The 21,813-nt window shown below is 41.5% G+C and overlaps 1 protein-coding gene across 7 annotated transcripts in view; it reads right to left on the reverse strand.

Annotated features, from left to right (window-relative positions):
* Positions 1–21,813, reverse strand: part of ECPAS (Ecm29 proteasome adaptor and scaffold) — a 109,948-nt gene that overhangs the window by 28,577 nt on the left and 59,558 nt on the right. For all 7 annotated transcript variants that reach the window (XR_009495682.1, XM_010808244.4, XM_024996324.2 and 4 more), the window contains 18 exons: positions 20,916–20,982; positions 20,699–20,821; positions 18,230–18,333; positions 17,723–17,846; positions 16,444–16,524; positions 15,220–15,445; positions 14,699–14,790; positions 11,879–12,013; positions 10,896–11,058; positions 10,282–10,454; positions 8,926–9,027; positions 6,419–6,542; positions 4,476–4,621; positions 4,048–4,102; positions 2,993–3,107; positions 2,363–2,431; positions 1,532–1,649; positions 1,078–1,245 (listed from right to left, as the gene is read on the reverse strand). Coding sequence is in view for 6 of the 7 variants with exons in the window: in XM_010808244.4 (XP_010806546.2) it covers positions 1,078–1,245; positions 1,532–1,649; positions 2,363–2,431; positions 2,993–3,107; positions 4,048–4,102; positions 4,476–4,621; positions 6,419–6,542; positions 8,926–9,027; positions 10,282–10,454; positions 10,896–11,058; positions 11,879–12,013; positions 14,699–14,790; positions 15,220–15,445; positions 16,444–16,524; positions 17,723–17,846; positions 18,230–18,333; positions 20,699–20,821; positions 20,916–20,982 (2,185 nt within the window). In the remaining variant the exon portion in view is untranslated. The remainder of the gene's footprint in view (positions 1–1,077; positions 1,246–1,531; positions 1,650–2,362; positions 2,432–2,992; positions 3,108–4,047; positions 4,103–4,475; positions 4,622–6,418; positions 6,543–8,925; positions 9,028–10,281; positions 10,455–10,895; positions 11,059–11,878; positions 12,014–14,698; positions 14,791–15,219; positions 15,446–16,443; positions 16,525–17,722; positions 17,847–18,229; positions 18,334–20,698; positions 20,822–20,915; positions 20,983–21,813) is intronic.

A 21,813-nucleotide genomic window follows, 5' to 3' on the forward strand; every position in this document is an offset into this window, starting at 1 on the left:
AAAAGATGACAACGTATTCATTAGGGAAGAACTAGGAAAAAAGAGAGTAGATTCAAGCAACATTTTGCAGGGAATTCCATGGCAGTCCAGTGGTCAAGACTCAGTGCTTTCACTGCCACGGGCTCAGGTTCGATTCCCGGTCAGGGAGCTAAGAGCCTGCAAACCACACTGTGAAGTCAAAAAAAAAAAAAAAAAGAAAAGAAAGAAAGAAATACCTTGGAAGAAGAATGAACAGAATTTGCTCCTAGATTCAACCGAGGGTGGGATGAGACAGACAACAGCCAAGATGCTGCCCAGTTTTGCAGCTTGGGGAAATGGACATAGAAGGAGAGAGAGGGAAGGCTGTGATGGTTTTTGTTTTGGGCCACGTGGCATGTGGGATCTTGGTTCCCAGAACAGGGATCAAACCCGCATCCCCTGCAGTGGCAGCACAGTGTCTTAACCACTGGACCTCCGGGGAGGTCCCAAGGGAAGGCCGTTTTTCTTAAGTCCTGTTCTGAATGTGTTATGTCTAACATATCTTGAAATGACATCCAAGTGACAATGTCAAGCAGGCAGTGAGATATAGCAATACAAGTCAGGAACATAAGTCGTGCCTGGGTCAGAAGATTAAGACTGGGAACGATCACAATCAAGGTGACATTTACAAGCCCTGGACCTGAGAGCTCATCTCAAAGGAGAAAATGGAGAGAGAAAAAGGTACTCAGAGGCAAGTCCTGAGAAATCCTAGTATCTAACAATGCGAGAGAATACAAGAAGCAGCCAAACACGGTAACTGCCTGCTTCCTCATCCACCTCCTGTTCTCCACCGCATCAGTGCTATCGACACAGCTTCCACTGGTGTGGATACACTGCCAGTTCCTTAGCCATCCACCCACTAGACATTTCATTACTTCTATTTTTGAGGTTTCAGTAAATGTTGTCATGAGCGTCTTTGGTACCTTGAAAGGAGGAAGAAAGCAAAAAGATGAAAGAAAGTCTATTTGTTTAAACAAACAGGTATACAGAGGAGAAAGGAAGGTAAGCCTGGGTTTACACCCCGCCTGTAATCTGGGACAAGCGTTCACAGATACTTGCCATTGACTTGTCAGTGACCAGTGCGTTCCAAATACTTGTCATGGCCTGTCGAATGCCAAGGTTGGGATCAAACTGGTAACGATAAAGACGCGGAACTAGCTGAGGCAGGAAAGGAGCCAGCTGTTCTCCAGCTCTGGTAGCAATTACATTAAAACCAAAAGCAGCACCCTAAAAAGACAGTAGCAAGGTGAAGTGGCTCAGACACACCTATTGCAATAAAATATTAACACATTAAATACCACACAAGTTCCCCTCCTAGCCTTGTCCCTGAAGACATCCTGATTTACCGAGTGTCCAGTATCAACACTATACCAGCTCTGGGGTGGGACGGAGCTCTCTCACCACAGACGTGTACAAAACACACTGTGTTATCAATTGTCACCATCTGCCAGTGAGGCAGGTTTGATTTGAAGGGAAGAAAAAAAAATAAAACTGTTGGGCAACAGCCACTTACCTTCCTCGAGTTCCACATCGCATGATGGTTGGCTAGATTCATAAATTTATACACCAGATCCGGCTGACTAAGATCACTTGCCAGAGAACAGAGCTCCTTATAAGTAGAGAGGCCCTGGCTTGAAAACAAGAACCAAAAAGTACACAGTAATGTATTTCTCTACCTCCAGTCTAACAAAAATTACACTACCAATATTACTAGACATTTTAAAATTACATTTTCACTAAATTTCCAATATTGAGTTATCTCTTTACCACATAGGCAGAGAACCAGGGTGAAGAGAAACTAAGAAGTCGCCTAAGTCAGTTCTCAGCAACAGCTGGTGAATGACCTAAGGTACATACGATGCCCGTGCGGGTGGAGCCCTCGTCACCTCTGAGGCAGTGATAATCCTTCAGTACACTGTGCACCAAAGTCTGTGGATCCTGACAGAGCCGTCTAAAGACAACTTCTGTCTTCCTTACGTCTTTTCTAAGCTAGAGTGATAAGAACTTTTTTGAATCGCCCTCCCAGTCCAGTCCTGGGCTCCTTGATGGGTCAGGACCTCGTAAATGTGGGCAGCAGTTCAGCTCCTTCTTGGCTCCTGGCCGCGTCCTGCCCCCTTACTCCCCAGGTGAGGACCCCGGGGTCCCCTTCAATCAATTCCAGCACACAGAGTTCCATCTCAGTCTGGTTTCCAGGAAACTGAATCTAAAAACCTATGCTTTTTCTTTGAAGGGTCTTCTTCCGCTAACACACAACACTTCCCACAAAGCTGGAAATCAACTTGGTGAGTGTCCTCTCCACTGGACGGAAGGCGTCTCCAATGATGGGTGGATTTGGCACACTTACCCATCAGGGGTTTTGCCAAGGCTTCCTCCCTGAAACACCACTGTCTCTCCGGAAACTTCATGTTTAGCTCTAAACGAAAACAACAGCAAGAATTTACATGAGCCTCAAAATTTTCATACTGCCATTCAACTAATGTAAACATTTCAGCTGTAAACTGATAAAATCAACTCCTTATTAAGTATCTACAGTGAGCAAGATGTAAAAGCCAACTCGCCCTTCCCATTAGCCTGAGAATTCTGTAAAATAAAGTCTAGGAAGAACAAATAGATTCTCTTCACAGATCAGACTGTGCGGGATATGCAAGTCCTCTTTCCTGTCTTCATTTCCGTTTAGCCAATCATAATTATGGTACTTCTGTAATCCAATGCTTTACCTGTTCCGAGACCATTCAGTTTTCAAAGCCTGAGTTATTGGCATGTTTGTAAACAGTAATTGAGTTTACTTTCTACACAGTATACACTGGATAATTAAACTGCTGTCCACAGCGTAGCAGGTGACGACTTGCAATTTAGAAAAGGCTTAATAAACAGGAAAACCAAAAGCTGAACTTCCCTTCTTTCACTGCGTATTCTTGGTATGTACAAAGCTTGCCCTGCGTGTTCAAATCTGAAGTTTCCAAGTTCACTGTACCTTTTGCCAGTCATCAGTGTTTCTACAAGAGTGGAAACCAATTCCTGTTGGTCTTGTTCATTGCCCAATTCATACACCAACCCAAGGCCTTTTGAGGCAACATCCTGGCTCAGTTCTACACAAAAGTCAGACAAAACAATATTCTTTTAAGAAAAATTTGTTCTCTAGCCATCAAGTGAAAAAAACTTTAATAAACCTGTAACATTAACCAAAAATGATATCAAAGCAAAGATATGAAAACACCATCAACCTATTTTGTTAAAAAAATGTATTAAATCATCTGAGTGGACAGGACACCAGCCAAGTCCCTTAAATGAGAACTGCATTCACACAATACCCAACTCACAAATCAAGCCAACCCTGCTGGGCCTCAGTGGGCAGTGCGCAGTGACCAACGGTCAGCGGATGCAAGGTGCACACACGAGACGTAATCCATTTCAGGAGAACCCACGGGTAATTTTTAAATGAAAGCTCAATATTATATCACACGTTTAAGACAATTTATAAAACAAAGCTACTATTTAAATATCTAATACATATATTTGCACCCTCTCCTAGCTTAAATCAAAAAGGGAAAAAATAAATCCTAAGTAGGAGAAAGCTATTATTAGTAGAAGCTACGAACGTTAAAGATAGCCTCGGCTCCACTTTCAAATGCAAAACTGATCTAATGAATAAATGATTCATTAATGAATAAAATGGATGGGCTTCTCAGGTGGCGCTATAGTAAAGAACCTGCCTGCCAATGCAGGAGACATAAGAGATGCAAGGGATGTGGGTTTGATCCCTGGGTCAGGAAAATACCTTGGAGGAGGGCATGGCAACCCACTCCAGTATTCTCGCCTGGAGAATACCATGAGCAGGGGAGCTTGGCAGGCTACAGTACATGGGGTTGCAAAAAGTTGGACACAGCGGAGCAATTAACACACACAATGAATAAGTACGTAAGAATCAAGTTTCCTGTAGCCTTCTCTTATGGTCATAATCTAGATTTTTCAAAATTTACGATACAAGCTTAAAGAAGTTTGGAAATCAAATATTTACCAATAACTTACCATCATTTTCTGACAGAACAGAAACAAATGCACTCTGGATTTCTTTAAGATGAGACTGAAATAAGAAAAGAGACATTCAGAACACTGAAACTCTACCCCCTTGGGAGACTGAGAATCTTGCTCTCGGGGTCCACACCACCTGTGAAGGTGGCCAAGCTACCTGAAGGCTGTACCACTGACAGCAGTCCACTCACACAGTCCAAACCTCCCTGTCCCCCCACTTCCTCTGGCTTTACCCCTTCAGGTTAAGAATCATCCTCCAGTGCATATACACCAGGGATCAGCCTTCATTCCTTCACGTGTAGCTTACTTCACAGTATCTGTTACTGGTTAACGGCCCTTACCCCATACATTTCCCTCCGACACCTATTATAAATATTTCATAAACAGCCTGCAGCAGAGCTGCATCGCGCTTGGAGATGGCCTACCTTCACTTCACTGTGGGTACTGAGCTTCCTCACAAGGGAAAGGAGCCAGATGCACGCTGCTTGCCTCACATGTGGGTTGGGACTGATGATGTGTTTATTTAAAATCACATCCAGCACCCAGGGGACCACATCATTAACTTTGGCTCCTAGGGAAAAGAAAAGAATGACAAGAAGCAAATTAAAATAACTGAACAGAGCTTCTGAAAAAAATATCAAATGTTAATCAACATTTACTCAACAGAACAATCCTACAACATATTAATATCTAAACAAATAAGGTGCTTAAATAAATTGCTGAAGGAACTGATAATCATTCACTTCAGAACCCAGCATAAACTAAATAACCTTTCAAAGGTACTCAGACAGCCCTAGTTTCCTAGAATGAAAAACCATCACCAACATGGGGGAGGTTAGGCATATGCAGTGGCGGAGGGTGTGGAAAACCTCTGCGCCTTCCTCTTCATTATGCTCTGAACCGAAAAAACTTCTCTAAGACACTATCTTAATTTTTTTAATATCCGTATGATTAATGTAATTTTACTCATTTAAATCATGACTGCAGGAGAAAAAAGTTATTTCCCTTCCTTCATATTCACTTGTGAACCTTAACTGCACATTAAGTTTTTAAAATAAATGGGTTTTTTTGTTTTTAAATTTTTATTGGGGTATAGTTAATTTACAATGTTGTGTTAATTTTGCCTTAATTTTCATGATCCCCATCTTCTCTGGTGTCAGCAATTTTTCTTTCTCTGCCGTATCCTTCCCATCTCCCACCTAAAAACTAACACGAAAACCAACCTCTATTACCCTCGCCTTCCTCCTCCAGCTACTACACCGCTGTTCTCCTTCCCTGTCCCTCCAGAGCTCCCCAAGCTCAGCACTACTGAGGCCGGCAGGATTAGCCTCAGCGGGACCTCTGGCTATGGACAGCCATCCTGTGCCCGGAGGATGTTCACAGCACACAGGAGATGTGAAGTCACTCTATCTGTAACGTGCAGTCAGAAAGTGCACATTCCTTCACCTACACAGTCACTAAAAGCCAGAGCAACTCAGTGGAGAGACGTACCTGCAGCATGATTGGCACTGTGTGATAACGAATCAGGGGTGGGCTTCCCTGGGGGTAAACAATCTGCTTGCCAATGCAGGAGACACAGGTTCAACCCCCTGGTCTGAGAAGATTCCACTTGTCAAGGAGCAATTAAGCCCAGGAGCCTTACTGAGCCTGTGCTCTGGAGCCCACACGCCCCGACTCCTGAAGCCCAAGTACCCTAGAGCCTGTGTTCCACACAAGAGAAGCCACCACACTGAGAAGCCCAACACTGCAACTCGAGAAGAGCCCCTGCTTGCCACCAACTAGAGAAAAGTCCACACGCAGCAACAAAGACCCAGCACAGCCAAGAAAAAATAAATAATATTACTGATGCAGGGGGTAGGATGCGGGAGGGCAGTAAGGCTCCAGAGGGAGGGATGTATGTCTAATTATGGCTGATTTGCGTTGCTAAACGGCAGAAACCAACACAACATTATAAAGCAGTTTTCATCCAATTAAAAAATCAATTAAAAAGGAAAATTACAAAAAAAAAAAAAAAGAATCGGGGCACACAAAACTTGGGAGATTGCTAGGCCTTGACCTCTGACACTGGCTAAACACCCCAAGGAATCCTCATGGACAGAGCACAGGTTTGAAGGGAATCGACAGCTAACTCCTTGGCCTCCTTGCCAGAGGACTAAAGAAACGGTTCTTGCTCATTTTGTGCTCCGTCTCCTTTAACCAGCTATCTTTCTTGACTGAGCCGAACTCAGAAGACATATACAATTATTGGAAAAAGAGTCAAAAAAAAAAAATGGAACGTATATATTTTTTCCTCTGGCTTCAGAGGTGGTAACAAGAACTGAAGAGAGTTACATGGTGGGAATAAACACATTAATTGACTACAAGGTACCGGCGGGGGGTGTATACTCCTCCTCGGTCACCAGCCAGGCATCCCGGGCAGCCACAGAACTAGTCCCTGTCGCGGCACTGGTGATGGCTTCACCGATGGTGAACTGCAGTTCTATTTGCTTGGCCTGCAATGAAGGGGACAGAAGCCAGGGGTCAGAGGGAACATTTTAAAAACATCCATTTCCATAAAAAGGCCGCTTACTGGTCTTGTTTCTCAGCGTGCTTTGTTTGTTTCCACTCTTGCCTGGAACGCTCTAACAGGATGGTTGGAAAGTGGGGCAGGGTGAGGGAACAGAGCGCCCAAGAAGGACTTGAGGATCTTTTCCCAAGTCCACGTTGCACTTTTCACCTAAGCAGAGAACCAATAAGCGATTTTTAATCTTTGGAAGACTGGAATCATTCACTTGGGGAGAAGGGACAGACTGCGAAGCCATACACATCTCGAGGGAAATTCTGTCTCTCATCAGTTAAGTTTAACAGCACTAAACTCTGAGCCTCAATGTCGTTTGTAACATGAGCATAAATAATACCATCACCCACCTCATTCAGGCCATAGGGATTAAACAAGGTTAATGTACAAACGGCGACTAGTAGACACCTGATTGGTAGTAATTGTACAATAACATTGGCCTTTATCACTGACAGACATCTCCTCTCTGTACACTTAAATTACATGACATCTGCAAGATCCTCTCAAATGGTTGTCAGGGCTTCCCTGGTAGCTCAGTCGGTAAAGAATCTGCCTGCAGTGCAGGGGACCCGGATTAGATCCCTGGATTGGGAAGATCCCCTGGAGAAGGGAATGGCAACCCACTTCAGTACTTTTGCCTGCCATGGACAGAGGAGCCTGGTGGGCTACAGTTCTCGGGGCCACAGAGAGTCAGAACGACTGAGAGACTAACAGACAGACACACACACACCTCGAGGCTGCAAAGAGTCAGAAACAACTAAGAGACTCACTCACACTCACACTCACACACACACACACACACACACGGGGCCGTGAAGAGTCAGAAACGACTGAGACTCACAGACACACAGACACATGCTCTACCAGCCAAGGGCTTTAGGCTTGTAAGGCATCAGGTGCTGACACCTCACGCCTCCTTCTCTGAGGAAGAATGACCCAAGGGCTTTGGTCTTACAGCCTTCCTGGTCAAAAGCTTCTCTTGGCAACTCTAAGCTGAGAAAAGCTATCTCAGCACAGAGGATCTCATAATAGGGGTTCATTTTATGTGCCTGTTTTTACACGTTCACATGTTAATACAATGTAGTTGGCATTACAAACAAAAACAAAACTCCCTAACTCCATCTGTGAAGATGATATGTAGACTTTTAACTATTCTAGAAATAAAGAGTGGCTGAATAGAGATCATTACATTATTATTCTCTCTACTTTGGTGCATGTCTGAAATTTTCCATAATAAAAAGTCAAAAGAAAAAACAACCACAAAAAACCTTTAGAACTCTGTCCTAGCTGACTGTGAAGATATTTTGCTTCTGGTTCTTGCTCTTTTTTTTTAAAAATCCTTTACTCTCTCCAGCATATTTCAAGCTGTTCATATTTCTAAATTTCTAAACTCTTATAATGTCCTCAGTAGCAAGTTAAGAATCGAGACAAACCTTCATTTATTTATATAAAACTGGAAGAAACCCATCTATATCACAGATTTAAAAAAAGAAAAAGGATGAGAAACCAGACATCACAAACTTTTCCCCAAGAGATTACAATGTCAGTGATATCCAGGGAGAATCTGACATGAGTTTAATTTCTTGTCAAAAAATTTCACCTCAAAAATACTTCATCGAGACTCTACCAATCACACCGCCTGGCCCCAGTTTTATGGGCTGCAGGGTTACAAAACAAACTCTGCCTTCAGTCTAGTGGGCAATTAGAAACTGTGATAAATGTGAAGAAAAATATGGAGAGGCAAGAAAGCACAGAGAACTAACGAATCTACCCTCGTGTGAAGGGCCAGGGGAGTTTTCCAAAGAGGTACAGCAACAACCTGAGAAAGAAGAAGTAAATAAGGGTCTTTCAGAAGCTCAGAACAAAGACAGACAAAGAGGCCGGTGAAGAAAAATGTGAGTAAGTGAAAAGAACCGAAGCCCGATTGGGGCCAATTGTGTTGAGTCACTGATCACACTGGCTAGCAGCTGTCTACTTGGAGGTCTTCTCCACCACACTGGACGTTTATCTAGAAGACATCAGACTCAAGAGCAACCAGAACACCAGCACCTACTCCCCACAGCCAGCTGACTGGGTGTATTTCCCCTTCTACTCACCCTGCACCACACTTTACAGAACAAATCATGAGATAGGGACTTCCCCGCACAGGTGACTCAATCAATGCCATGTCTAGCACAGCCCACAGCTGGTACTCAGTAAGCACTTGGTGAATGAATGAATAAAAGTCTCATTTTAAAACCTCACAACATGCAAAATTCCAACAATAAAAAAATGCCTTTTGTCTGAATGACTTAACAATCAGATAGCAATATAAATACCTCCACAGAATCCATCAGACCTTGCAAGAGGAGCTTCTGGTGAGGAAAATCTCCATCCCCAACTGGAAAATACCCCAGTGTTTGGATAGCTCTTTCTTTCATCTGGAAGAACAGAGAAATTTTTTTTTAAATGAACTATATAACAGCTTGGCCCCAGAAAAATGTCTTCTGGGAGAAAAATGAGAAGGTAGGGTGGAGGAGTCTGTCTAACTAAATGCATCAGTGTTTTTTTTTTAAGCATTCAATTTTACAGAATTATGTATATAATACACTGGAGGTTGAAAGACACGAAACTAAGTTTATTAAGGGTCCACCACTACAAAAGAAGGAAGCACAGCCTTTAGCTCAGTGCCCTACAAACCAGAACAGCTATAAATGTAGACTCTGGGCCCAGAAGAACCTAAGATCGGGTCACAGCTAGACCGTTTTTAGTAGCCTTTGAGGCTGTGTGACCTCAGGCAAGTTACTTCACTTTTCTGAATTTTCCTCCTCTGGGAAAACAGAGATGACAAGCATACTTACTCCACTAGACTTTCTGAGGATTCAGTTAACAAAAGCATGTGAAGCACTCAGCATATGCTTGGATGGTAATGACTAGCTAATAGCAGCCAATAAAAATTACATTGCGATCTTCTCGGTAAGTTTTAAAAAATAGCTAGATTGAGAATAAGATTACATATTTATTAAACTTGTAGTAAACTGAGTTTTTCTGTTCATTAAATCATCTTACATTTCAACACTGAGGTACTCTTATCCCAAAGAAAAATTTTAAAGTCTGTGAAGGTTTTTATCTAAAATTAAAATACTATAAAGATCCTCTGGGCTTCCCTGGTAGCTCAGACAGTGAAGAAACTGCCCAAAATGTAGGTGACCTGGGTTCGATCCCTTAGTTGGGAAGATGCCCTGGAGAAGGAAATGGCAACCCATTCCCGTATTCTGGCCTGGAGAATCCCATGGACAGAGGAGCCTGGTGGGCTACAGTCCATGGGGTTGCAGAGTCAGACACGACTGAGTGACTTTCACATTCACATTCAAAGGTCCTTTTCCTCAGAGATGACTCACACTGCTTACTAATGCCCAAACTTATTAAAACCCACCTGGTTATAAGGAGGCTAAGATTTAGATCTGGTCTGAAATTATAAAAATCATATAACTATTTAACACTTTATTACCTACCTTTTGCATGACAGAAGAATAAACTTGATGCATTTAATCTTTACCCAAATCTTAACAAGTTATGGGCCTTAATTGGAGTAACTGAGTCAAAAGGGCACACATAACAAGGCTATATACAAATCACCCACAACTCAAAGTTAAACAGTTTTTAGAAGAGAAGGGTAAAAGTAAGAGACATGCCTTATTTGTTTCTTTACTGGAGGGTATTCTGTTTAGCAGGCTTTCCACAAGATGCAGCTTGGTAAAGCCCGACCCCTCACTGGGGACTGGGAGGGGACCATTTCTGCCAATTTCCCCCAGGGCTGTACAGGCAGCAATCGCCAAGAGAGGGGAGGTACTATCCAAAAATGAGCCTGTGAACACATTTACACAGAAGAGAATTATACTTTATCACCCTTGGAATACAAAGCAACCAGAGACGTAATTGAGATTTTCTTAAAGACAGCAAATAAAAATCAAAGTCTACAATATATTCTAGTTGATAATTTGTTATCATTTCTTTAGTAATAAAACACCACAGAGTGGGGTCCTTTTTTGACATTTAAATTTTTTCCCATAATGGAATCACCTCTGTTAAACAGAAACAAATAGAAAAAATATATGGAAAAATGGGAATACCTTCAGTGTTATTAAAAACAGAATTTATTTAGCATCAAGATTTTGTGAAAAAGCTTGTGTGTTTAGAGTGCAATGCTATAAAAAGAAATTAAAATGTTACAATAAATTTTAACCTCATTCAAAATCTTGTAACCTGTTTATGCTGACATCCACATCAGCATAAACACGTTAATTACCAATAGTTTCTGTGGCACTCTGAATGAGCTCCTCTTGTTCGGGCAGGAAATCAGCATGTGTCTCCACGTTTGGCTGCTCTGCCATTTTCATTTTCTTCTTAGCCAAATATCTTCCTACTGTGAATCCCAGTGCAAGCAAGGATCCGTGCTGTATCTCCGGGCTCTGGATTTAACAACACAACAGCATATGTCTTGTCTCCTTCTCACACGTGTGTGAATGCACTGCAATAACTGTGTTTATCACAGTCACCTCCCCCATAAAACACAAGGCCAAAGAATAAAGTGATCATGGGAGGCTCCATGGGATGTTAATAAATCAGCTAGCGAACAAGAGAAACCTAGAGTTTCAAACACAGAGAATTCTGAGAAGTTGAGTTTATATTTGGATTCCCTAATCCCATACTTCAATTCTGGTGAGGTGACTCCCTCAATGCTCTCTGATAAGCACACATGCTTTCTTCTCCCTTATAACACTTACATAACTATGCCATCATAATTTCCAAGCATGATTTTTCCCCTACTGCCAACAAAATACAACGAACTAGAGCCTATTTCTAATTGCAAAAACCTCCAAACACGGCAGGCAATAGAATATTTGAAAGCACATGACTTCAACAGTGTTTCCTGATGGGACAGGTACAAAGAGAGGCGACAGGAGATGGGGAAGAAAAAAGGAACCAGCATTTCTGAGCACCAAGTACTACTAGAGCTTCTCGTGTATCTGCTCCCCATTCTCATCGTAGCACCGAAAACCGTGCCTGTGAGACACAGGGCACGCAAACTTGTCGACTGGACTGACTGGATCCATGTGCTATCTATCTCATTTCATCTTTACCATCTTAAAAGCAAGCAATTTATGCATTCATTTTACAAATGAGAACATAGAAAAAATATATTAGATGCTTTTGTAAAACCTCTATTTCACACACACACACACACACACACACACACACACAAAGATAAAGGCAAAACTGATCACATACATGATTGTCCTTCGTAGTCTTTATCAGCTGTTCTATCATTGACTTCAGCTCATTTCCCGACACTGTAGACACTACCACGGAATAAAACAAGGCTGCCAGTTCACGCATCTCTTCTTTACTGCTATTCATCAGACTCTGAGCAAAATAGAAAGAAATATGTACATGATAAAGGATCATCTCCCTGCTGACAACTTCTAACGTTTAAAGTTAAAAGAATACATGATACATTACAATGTTCAAGTTACTGGTATTTTTGAGAAAAGGACACAACCTATTTTTTAAAAACAAAATAAAGCCCAGCTACCCTCCCTTTCTGAAAATGAGCATTTTAGCTTTGAGGCATCTGATGGACGTGGCCCATGGGAAAGAACACGTGGTTGCAGGTGGCACCTCTGGCCACGTGGGGGCGCCCTTGCACCATCCCTGCCCTCTGGACCACAAGGGCACTCATTCTCCCTTCTGGCAAGTTCCTGCACTTCCCTGGGTCCTTAGGACAGAGGACCACCCCCGCCCCCACCCCGTCCCAACCCCAATCTATTCTTTGGGAACTTCTTCCTCTTCAAGAAAGAAAGGGACCTGCATGTGCCCGAATGTCACTGCAGGATAAGGGGCCAGCAGACTTCTGATGTTACCAATTCTGAATAACAGAGTCACCGAAGGCCTGAGCTAGGCACATCCTGTCCTGAGAGGAGTGCCTTGCCTCAAAATGCACCTTCATCTTTGGAGAGCCTGTGCATGGGCCAGGAGGGGGCAGGAAGTGCCAGTGCTAAAGAACCTGCCTAAGCAGGAGACATAAGGGATGTGGGTTCGATCCCCGAGTCCTGAAGATCTCCTGGAGTAGGGTATGACAGCCCACTCCAGAGTTCTTGCCTGGAGAACCCTATGAACAGAGAAGCCTGGTGGGCTACAGTCCATAGGGTCACAAAGAGTTGGACATGACTGACCACACACAGGGTAGACCAAAATATCATGCGCATTTTCATCAAAGATATAAAATATAAAACAGGTGGAATTAATATACAGCTGATCTAAAACAGAGGCTTACATGTTTTCTACAGAGAGCCAAATGATGCAGCAGTTCTACTCTGCCACTGTGTTAATAAAAGCAGTCACAACACACGGGTGTGGCTGGATTCCAGTACAATTTTATTGACGCTATCATTTCCACATGTCAGGAAATTTTACTTATCTTTTGATTCTTCCTTCAACCCTTAAGAAATGTAAACACTAGTGTTAGCTGGCAGGCCACACTAACAGGAGGCAGGACAGATGTGGCGCACAGACCGCAGGCCAATGACCCCTGATCTACAAGGCCAAGGTCTAAAATCATTTTAAAATCAGCAAATCTCCACAGAGTAAAAAATCTTTTTGAACTAGATGCAATTTCATGAGATTAGATTTTTTTAGAAAAGGGCAAAACTCACTCCTCTTGGTAAATTACATTCATGCATTCACACTTAAAAGAATCTGTACATTTTACCATAATTCACACTGTCCCTTCCAAAAAGAACTGCATTATGTAGCACAAGAGGTACATAGAACTACATAAGCCAGACCTGTACTAAGACAGATTATTCATTCTACTCATCTGAAATTCAAATTTAACTGAGTATCCCGCATTTTATTTGCTAAACCTGGCAACTCCTTCGGTGTGACCATGGGAACCAAACACTCTCCAACATGGTTGGTGGAGTCTGAATTGGAACTACTCATGGCTCAAATGGTAAAGCGTCTGCCTGCAACGCAGGAGACCCGGGTTCAGTCCTTGGGTTGGGAAGATCTCCTGAAGAAGGAAATGGCACCCCACTCCAGTACCCTTGCCTGGAAAATCGCATGGACAGAGGAGCCTATAACCCATGGACGGCAGGCTACAGTCCATGGTGTCACAAAGAGTCAGACGTGACTGAGCAAGACTTCACTTTCGCTTTCACTTTCTCATATGGAGGATGTGTGCTGTCTAGTAAAATTGCATCCATGTGTCCTCAATTCCGTTTCTGCAGAATCCAACTAAAAATACACCCACTCGTATTCAAAATGACAGACTGTTCATTGCAGCAGTCTGGAAGTACCCTAAATGACCATCAATAAGGATCTAGCGTAATTCCAACTCAATGGACATGGACAGGGAAGCCTGGCGTGCTGCAGTCCTTGGGGTCGCAAAGAGTTGGACACAACTGACCGACTGAACACCAAGAATAATTCCACAGCCATAGAGTGGAAAATAAAGAAGTTGTTAAAACAAAGAGGATGTTCTCTCTACAGTCATGCAGGAATAAGTCCATGTTCTAAAGCTAAGTGAAAGAAGGTACAAAACAGTGCGAAGAAGTATTGTGTAACACCTGTATGTGAAAAAAGGAAGAAAAATTTTAAATGCTGATCTCATCTGCGTCTATACGTGTAACTAAACTCTAGAAGGGACGCTGTATACAAATAAGTGATAACCTATATGTCTGTCAGGTGAGAGAGGAAGAGGCAGGAAGTGGAAGGAATCTGGGCAGTCGAGAGACAGAGAAAGATGTTTTACATAATGTTTTATTTAAACTATACAAAATGATTACTTCTTTATTTTTAAAGCAGAAAAATAATTCTTTTTCACTTATATGCCTCTCAATTCATCTCCCCCTCTCACCTAAATAGATCACTGCCACAAACAATAGATCACCTGACCTACAAGCTTCCTAGGAAATGTCTGATGATCAGAGTTTTCAAAGTGACCTAAAGGCAAAAAAGGTCACAGGAACCCTGGTAGGAAGGCGAAATCATGACACTGAAGTTTAAAACACAGAGAATCAAAAAGAAACACACAGGCAAAGGATATACCTTTATCCATTCAGTTTTGTCTACAAATTTGGTGGCCAACTTTTCTGGATACACTGAGACAGCTTCCAATAGACAGTACATGACTGGCAAACCTAAATAAGAAGGAATTCAGAAGCATTTTAATTTCAAGAAAAGTGATACATACAGGGATCACTAAATTCCTTCAAAGCATAAGGTTACATCTTCAGGAGGCATTTCCCAGTTTTACAAAACAAACGTTAACCTGAACACAGTATGTGACTCAATACAGCAAATTTACCGCCTTATTGTCTATAAAAAGATGCCCTGTTCTTCACTCCCACTTCCAAAGTAAATATGTATTATCTATTGTCAGCATTTCTTTCTGCAAAGAGAAATAGTGTATCAAAGCCGAAATTAGACAAGTTTAGAAAAGAAAGATTCACGTTCGGTTATAGGAGAGAGGAGAGAAAATAATTTTGGTGAAAATTGTCAGCTGAGTTTAAAATTAAGATTTTTGCTTAAGTGCTTTAGTATCCGTCCTCGACATCATGACCTCCTACCTCCAACACCTGCTAACAGCTGCTGAAGCAGGCCAATGTAGATCTGCACAGGGTTGGTTTCCCCACTCTTGGAAGATGAGGAGGAGGGTGTCGCCTGGCTGCCTGACATTAAAGTCCGTATGTAGTGTCCAATGGCTGGGGCGTGGTCTTGCATATCAGCTAAACTCTGAGAGGTAGGCACCACCCCCGCGCTGTGAGCCAGGCACATGCGCAAGTACAGGACGATCTACGGGTGGAAGGAAGCAGGACACCAGATAAGCTTCTCAAAAAAATCAAGGTGGGAGATGTTCTTCAAAGTGACAGTTCCCAGCTTTGATGCCCCCACCATCCTTCACAAAGCTATTCAATAATCCTCACAGTAGCTGGAAAACATGACTCAATATGTGAACTGAAAAAACTATAATTTTACATAACCAGCTTTTATAATCCAAAGAGTGCTTTTTAATAGAGTTTAATGGAGTTAAAATGCACACTCAACTTTTAAAGTCTAAAACAGGTATAACGAAAATAATTTTTTTTAGAGATGTGTGTGTGTTCATGACAGAGAGACAGACAGACACTAGGCAGAAACCCAGGGCCGATGACCTATTCCTGTGGAACTCCAGTTGAATTTAATCTCCACCGGCATAAGAATTTGAGAAAATGGGTTCAAATCATCTACAGAAGAGTAGCTACGACATCATTAAAAACCTCTGATACAAATTAGCTACTCAGGAGTCCTCTGGAAGCTCTTTTCCTTGACAGCTAGAACAGGACTGGCAGCAATTCCATCGTGAGTATTCTCACTCACCGTGAACAAGATTATCTCTTGCCATTTATCTCAAGCCAATGACTGAAACAATAGATTTTTCCTTAGTAAATGAGGTAAATTAACCTAACCTTCCAACCTCCAAAGCTAGATACTCCAAATAACCTCAATATATCGTTGGCTTTAAATTCAAATCTAATTTGCTGTGACTTCCCAATAGCATTCAATGTAAAGTATCTAGGTCTCTCATGAAGAGAATCTCACTGAGATAAATATATTTCTTGACTCTGCTGTGAACTAAAACAACACCAATTATCAAGCACTGTTTTTCCTAATAAACAATCTGATATAAAACAATAACATCACTGTATGGGTTTTTACCTAGAACACAAAAAATTCACAGACATCTCTTTGACTGTGACATTATCTTTAAGAACGTTCTGTAAAAGCGAAAGAGAAATATACCCCGGTCCTACCTCTCCAAAGGCTGCTGGGTTAAATGGAAGGACAGTGGTCCCAGTCATGTACTTGGCTGGTGTTTTCATTCGATGCGAAGCCTAATAAAAAGAAACCCCCCAAATCAGTTACTAAAAAACAAAGCACATGTACCTTTGCTTGACTCAAAAATAACTGTATTTCTAGCTATGTTATTGTCTGCTACTGTTTTTTCTAGTCAAACATTTTTACATTATTCATGCTTGATTGTGCACAGACCTCAAACCCTAAGTGACAGATGTGTTGCCTTTTGACTGGCTTCTTAAAAAAGAAGAAACCTACAAATTAACTACACTTTAATTAAAAGAAAGGAAAAAAAGAAAAAGCTCCAAAGATGACACAGTAGGAAGTAAAAATTAAAAGAATAAACCTACTCCGGGCATCTACCGGCACAGTCGCACCAGGGCACTGAATGCCGGCTATTTTCATTAATAATGAAGGTAGAAGAAAAATATTAGCATGAAAGCACCTTTTGCCCCCAGGTATGGCAGTGCTGTGGGGAAGAGAACCATGGTGCCACAAACTGCCCTCCAACACCTGTAAGATGTCTGTCTACGCAAAAAGCTAGGACCACCAGCAGAGATGAAGGCAGTAAGCTGTCCCCCAGCACACTTACAGAAACATTCACGTAAAAACGCGGGCAGGTCTGGGTTGTGACTGCCAATCCTCTGTCTGATCTACCAGTAAACAGGAGATTTGCAAAAAGCAGGTATGAAGTTCTCTCATGGACACAGGGGGCAAAAATCTGAAGTGCTCCCTAAAGTGCTCTTAAATTTAAACTGCCTTAAATAATGCCCTTAAAAATAAAAAGATATATTTGGGGGAATTCCCTGGCAATCCAGTGGTTAGGATTCCATGCTCTCACTGCTGAGGGCCAAGGTTCAATCCCTGGTAGGGGAACTAAGATCCCACATCCCACAGGCTGCATGGCATGACTTAAAAAATAAACACAAAAATAATAAGAGTTAATATTTTTAAGCATGTCTTGCCAAGGGGAAAAATTTTAAACACAGCCAAAATGTTGAAGAGCATAAAAGAAACTAAATAATTTAGATTTGGGCAGATTAATTACACTTGAGATTTATATTTTTCTCATCTTGTACCTCCCTCTTATTGTAAATATTAACATTGTTAGAAACTTTACCACTGTTCACCATTTAGCGATTAGCATTTTACAAAGTGTCACCAAAAAAAATAGTATGTTTATTTTCATCATTCACTATATGACTCAAACTAATAATATGAAAGTAAATACCATACCTTTTCTTGGATATAGTATACCATTTCTGGGAAAGATGGCATCTGCTTAGAAGCACTGTCTTTCCTGTTTCTACCAGGAAGACACCTTAAAACTCGTTGTGCCTCTCCGTGAACTTCTTCCCGCCTTCCGAAAAGGTAAGAAAGATAAATAAATTTCACCAACCGGAGAATGATCATATGAAGACGAAGAGCAACAATTTTATCTGGCATCTGTCTTAAGTATATTCTTAGCTACATGCAAAGAATCATAAAATACTTGAGAAGCAACCACTTCTTTTTCGAACTTTCATTAGTCACGTGGCTTGCATCTTCGAATTTTACCCACAGGAAATAACAAGACAGGGTATGACTACAGGTCTGCATGCTGTGTCAAGGGGGCCATATTTTTAACTCTAATACACTGCTTCTAAATTCCACAGACTAATGCTACGAACAACATAAATTTTATTCAATTTTCAACTTAATTTGAAATAAACCCAAGTTCATATCAACACCTTTGAAACTTACGGGTCTCCTGCAGCTAACAAGAGCAAGTATCTGGAAGGAATATGGTCTGAGGGAAACACCGTGCTGGCAAATTTCACAGCCACTTGTCGAACTTGAACTTCAGGCTATTTGACACATAAACACACACACACAGACACATAACACAGAGATTAAAAAAAAAATTCAAGTAACAACTCATTCCAGTCAAGGTAAGTAGTTTTAACTGTAAACAATCAAAATTTAAGTTGATATTTCAATAAATATATCTAAATAAATAAAAATCTTTTTAGTTGAGATCCTTAATCATGTTGTTTAAAAGTCTCTGGACAAAGGCATTATTTAAAAAGTGCTTTTATGTCCTAAGGGGATCTTCCAAGTAAAGCAGGAAACCCCACCAAGACCGCTATCAGAGAATCTCTCTGTAGATGCCCATACTCAGCCCGACCATGGGACCAAGGTCACAGGGGCAGTTTCCGGCCACCACTTCTGTTTCCTCAACTCTCAAGCTCTCAGTCACATGAGTGAAATTCATATACTTTGCAGGGAACACAAACAGAGCCTACTTGGAGTCCCTACAAATCTAAAGTAAAATATCGCCAACACTTTCAGGTTAGCTCTAAAATTAAAAATGACTCCAAAGCAAAATCTCAGCTCATATATCCAATTGGGGCTTCCCTGATAGCTCCGTTGGTAAAGAATCCGCCTGCAATGCAGGAGAATCCAGTTCAATCCCTGGGGTGGGAAGATCCCCTGGAGAAGGGAAAGGCTACCCACTCCAGTATTCTGGCCTGAAGAATTTCATGAACTGTATAGTCCATGGGGTTGCAAATAGTCGGACATGACTGAGCAACTTTCACTTTCACCTATAACCAATTAACTTATACAGATTGAGACTGCAATCTATAAATACAAAGTTCAACCAGAAAAAGCAGCTGTAGAGTCTAACGATGCTGAAGCTCTATTCTCATGTACCTTCCCCCTGGGTCAATCCTCCAGTCACAACATAAGTGAGATGAGAGGTGCTTAGAAACATGTGCTCCCTCATTCATCCAGGTGTTCTTCCTCTGCAGCATTCCCTTTACAGGGCAATATACTAAGGACTAGTCTGTATGATTTAGCCCTCAGTCTGGCTGCCTGACATGGAGTCTAGGAAAACAAACCAAATCACCTATGACTTGGTAATATTGTTACGTGACTTGATCTGCTTAAGTATAACCAGTACCCATGTGCACTACACAAGCATTCCATTTTCTTATGAGGTTACTGATGAAGAGTTTTAAGTATTTGATTCTAACGAGCTTCCAAATAAGCCTATACTACTTTGCTCATGTTATATGACCATGAACTAGGTACACTGGACACCAAGAGCATTTAACAATGGGACTCTCCATATAGTAAGATTCCTGAATGTTCATAATTATCCTGTTCTGTTTCAACAGAAGCCAGACACGTTTCTGAACCTTTAGTAATTCCCTCAATATAAATATGGAAGCCAAATTCAGTGAGATGCAAATCGTATTAATCTCACCAATATTTGACATTTTCCCCTCTTTAATCTCCCTCTCTTTCTATTCCTACAAATAGAGGTCAAAAAACTGACTAAAGCAATACATAATATACAATTTTATACTGTGTATTATATATCACATATATACACATGTATATGTATACTGGGCTTCCCTGGTGGCCCAGACGGTAAAAAGTCTGCCTGTGATTCGGGAGATCTGGGTTTGATCCCTGGGTTGGGAAGATCCTCTGAAGAAGGATATGGCAACCCACTCCAGTATTCTTACTTGGAGAATCCCATGGACTGAGGAGCCTGGTGGGTTACAGTCCATGGGGTCACAAAGAGTTGGACATGACTAAGTGACTAACACTATGTGTACATAAGCATAGATATTAAAAATTCTCTTACAAACTTCCACAACAGGCAGATGAAGAGGACTAAAAGAAAGAAGAGTATGTATGATGGTACTGGCTTATTTCCTACAGACTCATTTTAATACATAAAATCTGTCTTTCCTTCTGCTCTTCTCCCCCAATGCTACCTACAGAGCTCCACTCCAAGGGACTGTAGGGCTCAGCTACCACTTCAAAGAAAACACTTCCAACCAGGAGAACGTGACATTAAGAACAGTTCTCCAACAAGGAAGGCTTTAAACATAAGGCCTCTGTGCATATCACTACTCCTTCTCTAAAATCATGTTCCCATAACGAAGAATTAAAAACATATCACATTAGAGTTTTCCATTCAAACGGCTATTTTCTATGCTTAGTTTGTGCCTAGAAACCTTGGTTTGAAAGGCAAGACTGACAATAAAAGACTTTACAGGGGCAAAAAAACAAAAACAAAAACAAATCATAAATCACAGTCCAAGGGAAAGCAAATACTCCTCTTCATTATTAAGAAGAAAAGCAATTCAAATTTTGATCATAAAAATATAAAATGTGTACACTACCAGCCATTGTGGTTCACACAGTTGGACCTACCTTTATTAAATACGAGGCCACAAGTGCCTCCATGAGAGTCCGCTGTGCACCTTCCAAAGTACTGTAAGCTCCAACCATCATGGATAATGCTTCTTGAATAGCGAGTCGCGTCTCGGGCTCTTCCTGTGAAAGATGATAAAAACAGTGTTCCCTTCACGGTTGAGCTTCCGGCTGAGCATCCCAACAGAAAGCACATACTTGCCAGGTGTTTCCCTACCTTACACAGGGCTTCAAAAAGCTGCTGCACGAGAGCTATATCCTTAGTGAATAAATGTGGCATTCGACTGCAAAAGAACGTGAGACCATCATTACTATAAAACATTTCCATAAGGCAGAAAAGAACAAAACTAAACACACATGTTCCTAAACTTGCACCTTCACCTCTGGGCGCCATGTGAGCACCACTGGTTACCTCCCCAAAGACCCAAACATTGTTTTAAAGTCAACATTTAATTCTACTGTCTAATCCAAGTAACTCTAGATTAATATACGTGTTATCCAGATAGTGTCACTAGAATATTCCATGCATTCAGTTAACATTTCTGATTTTGAAATAAAGAAAAGAGATGAGACTAAATGCTATTTAAGGCTACGGTGACAAGAAGCTCTGTCAACTGCATGCCAGCACACAGAGGACAAGGTCTGTTGACAATGCTGTGCTGTATCAGTTGATCCCCAAACTCCTTCCCTACACAGTGCAGAAGAGCCCAACCTAGCTTCCACAGGCCAATGCAGAACCTGTGCAGGGGTGCAGGCAGCGCTTGGGCCACTGAAGATGCTGCTCCTCTCACCCCTGCTCTGAAATATGTGAAGAAAGAGGGAACCAGGAAGAAGTGGGTGCAGGAAACCATACTAAACAAAGGAGAAAAAAAAAAAAAATCCACCTTTGGAAACTCAAGAATCGTAACACTATCAGAAGAGAGAATCACTAGAAAAACCCTTGATTATTGATATTAAAATGCTAGTAATAAGTCGTAACAAGAACACTTAAGATCAATCAAATGTCTCTATGTAGGGTACAAGAAAACTAGCACGTTAGGACACAATCCAGCTCAAAATCTCATTTCAATACTGCCATTTAATACGGTAACATATCTTGAAATATAAATTAAGAC

Source organism: Bos taurus, chromosome 8, assembly GCF_002263795.3.
Source record: "Bos taurus isolate L1 Dominette 01449 registration number 42190680 breed Hereford chromosome 8, ARS-UCD2.0, whole genome shotgun sequence".
NCBI classification, from domain to species: Eukaryota; Metazoa; Chordata; class Mammalia; order Artiodactyla; family Bovidae; genus Bos; species Bos taurus.